Genomic DNA, 2,964 nt, shown 5'->3' with positions numbered 1-2,964 from the left:
TTGGGGGAAGGATGTACGTGTGTATTTGTGTTGGAGGGGGGTGGGTGAGTGTGTGTGTAGGAGAGTGGAGGGTGAGTGTGTGTAAGAGGGTGGGGTGTGTGTGTGTGTGTGCGTGTATGTTTGTGTGTGTGTTGGGGGGAAGGATGTGTGTGTGTGTTTGTGTTTGGGGGGGGGAGTGTGTGTGTAGGAGGGGGGGGGGTTGTGTGTGTATGTTTGTGTGTGTGTGTTGGGGTTGCGGGAATGTGTGTGTGTGTGTTGGGGTTGCGGGAGTGTGTGTGTGTGTGTGTTGGAAGGGAGTAGATATGTGAGTGTGTGTGTGTGTTGGATGGGGGGGATGTGTGTGTGTGTTTTGGGGGAAGGATGTGTGTGCGTGTATGTGTGCAGGTGTGTTTGGTGTGGGAGGCGGGGAATGTGTGTATGTATTGGGGGATGGGGTGTATGTGTGTGTGTAGGTGGGGGTATGTGTGTGTGTGTGTGTTGTGGGGGATGAATGCGTGTGTGTTATGAGGGGTTGACGTGAATGAGAAAGAATGACACTTTCAACTAATGTTGATGCCTCTGTGTATTTGAACAGATTATTCTGAGACAATAAAAACAATAATAAAGAGACTGCCATTTATTTTTGCAGAAGCAAAATTACATCCAAAATCTTTCCTATTCTCCAAACTTACTCCTTCACACATGGCTTCCATCACCTACACTTTTACAAAAGCATATAATATTGGCTGTTTTATAAGCACATGCTACCATTCTTTATCTTGAGCCCAGACCACCTCTCTACCTCTTCGGCTTCTGTTGGAGCTGATGACTTTGAAGCCCGCACACTTCATCATCTGGAGGTATGGCCAGAGAATTTGGAAGAATCCTCCTTGGCTGAGACTCTTCTCTGGAAAAGATATATATAACTTCATTTGATTACATTTTACTTCCTTCTATTCATATAAGTCGGGCCCCACCGGACCTAAAATTATGGATAAAACGAAAATGAGAAAATGAGGGGGTCTAATGAACTGGGATCGATACGATTTTCGAAACTTTAAAGAAATGGGGATGCTACACTTGCCCACAACATGATAGTGCCTGACTGCTACGAATTCCGACCAACACAGCGCTTAAGGACTTCATTATTTAAGTGCCGGATATTGCTTAGTAAACAAATCACTACGACTCCCGCGCCCTTTTCAGTGTCAAAATCAAGCATATAACCTTTTCATATATCCCCTCTCAGGTACTTAATAAAAATACACTTGTTAGGATACTTTGGAGATTTTCACTTGACAATATGCATTTAATAGAAGAATATTGCATTTCGAATTTTCATCATGCCATCTATAATTTTCATTTAGTACCCATTCTGGACGAATTTCAACTAATTTCGTCTTAATTTATGTATATATACAAACAATACAATGTACTTATCCGTCTCATTACCTACTACATCCGTATACACCGTCATGGCTATTTGTTTAATTTTCTTCAGCAAATGGCGCGAATTGAATAACAAGTCCTGCAGGAAATCCACTTGTGACATTTCTGTATCCAGTTTTATCACGTCGATCTCCTCTCCCTCCAACCCTGCTGCCCGTAGAAAGTTGACGAATCGGTCCACCTGTGTGACAGAGAAAAAATGAGCAGATACAGTTGCCTCCATAAATTTCTGAACACGTGTTACGAAAATTTGTGGTCAGGTACTCTCTCGTCATGAAGGTTCTGTACGTTTGTGTTACGGAAATTCGTAATCTTTACCTTGCTTTTGCATGTAAGATTTTTTTTTGTGATAACGATTAAAATTTCACCGGAGTTTTGTCTCCTCTTTTTCAGTTTTTATGATGTAGATGTGACATCATCTCAAACCAGTGGAACTTTTTTTGAGAAATAAAAGAGGTGGCATCCGACATATAAATGTTAGTGTATGCCTGGACAGACAAATACATACATAAAAACAGCAAAACACAAGGTATACAGCAAATCTACGCTATAACTACAACAAAATAAATTGATATATATATAAAACATGTTAGTTATAATATTATAATAGCCATGGTAAAATACCTTTTTTCATCAAATCTCAAAAGCTCAAAAATGGGAAAAAGTTGAGAATTAATAAAAAGAAAAGAATGAAATACAACTCTTGCTTTTTAACTCACCCGACTCATGAATACTCTGTTATTCATTCGCAGCAGCTTAGTTCCTTTGTAGTTCGAGATGCCTGTGGCGAAGAAGTGAATATTTTCAGATCGCTGATGGTCGGTCTTTCCCATGGTGGGGTCGTACGCGTATACCTGTGGATGTAAAGCGTGCAAATGCGTATCTTTTACAGCTTTGTTTTGATCAGTAAACAGATACATATTATGACAGAAATAAAGACATAAACTTGAGCATTGTAGTAATAACCTGTTATTTTCTTTCTCTATGTTTCTATTTATTTATTTAATCATTATTTTATTTTTTACTATCCAAAGGCATACCACGATTTAGCCTTGTTCCTAATCTATGCTTTATCGCTTTACATACAAATAATCAAACATTGTATCGAAGAAAGTTGTGGTTTGTGAAAATTCATTTCACTTTGGACCACGATCATTACTATTATCATTATTGTAATGTGATTTCATGAATTCTAAATTCAAGCCACAGAAATTATTTTAATCTTCGTTTTAATACTGACCATCGATAAAGACCAAATAAGAGAAGAGATCTCATCGTCACAAGCAACGGAAACCGACTATGAAACTCCTGATTTATAAAGGCAATCAATTATTCTATTTTTGCCATTGTACATGAGGGAAAGGAGGCTTGTGGGTAAGGCATCAACAGGTACAAGGAATCGCCAGAAACCCTTACATAAAGCCATACAGACTGACTTAACGGATTTACGGAAGGAGTATTTGGAAGAATCGTCTCCACTTTCTTCGAAATTATGAATGTGATGGTGATTAGCCAGTAATTAAGGAAATACGTTAA

The 2,964-nt window shown here is 38.8% G+C and overlaps 1 protein-coding gene across 1 annotated transcript; it reads right to left on the bottom strand.

The window, feature by feature from the left end:
- Nucleotides 1-601: 601 nt before the first annotated feature.
- On the bottom strand, nucleotides 602-2,282 carry LOC113803860 (uncharacterized; the record flags this gene model as incomplete). The annotated part of the gene is given in 3 exon segments (XM_070130579.1): nucleotides 602-886; nucleotides 1,432-1,609; nucleotides 2,148-2,282. Coding segments are annotated over 3 exon segments (456 nt in total), but the record flags the coding sequence as incomplete, so codon positions are not given.
- Nucleotides 2,283-2,964: the final 682 nt, after the last annotated feature.

The sequence above is a fragment of the Penaeus vannamei genome, chromosome 2 (assembly GCF_042767895.1).
Source record: "Penaeus vannamei isolate JL-2024 chromosome 2, ASM4276789v1, whole genome shotgun sequence".
Taxonomy (NCBI): Eukaryota; Metazoa; Arthropoda; class Malacostraca; order Decapoda; family Penaeidae; genus Penaeus; species Penaeus vannamei.
The sequence above is the reverse complement of the archived record's forward strand: the minus strand, read 5'-3'. Positions and strand labels throughout refer to the sequence as shown.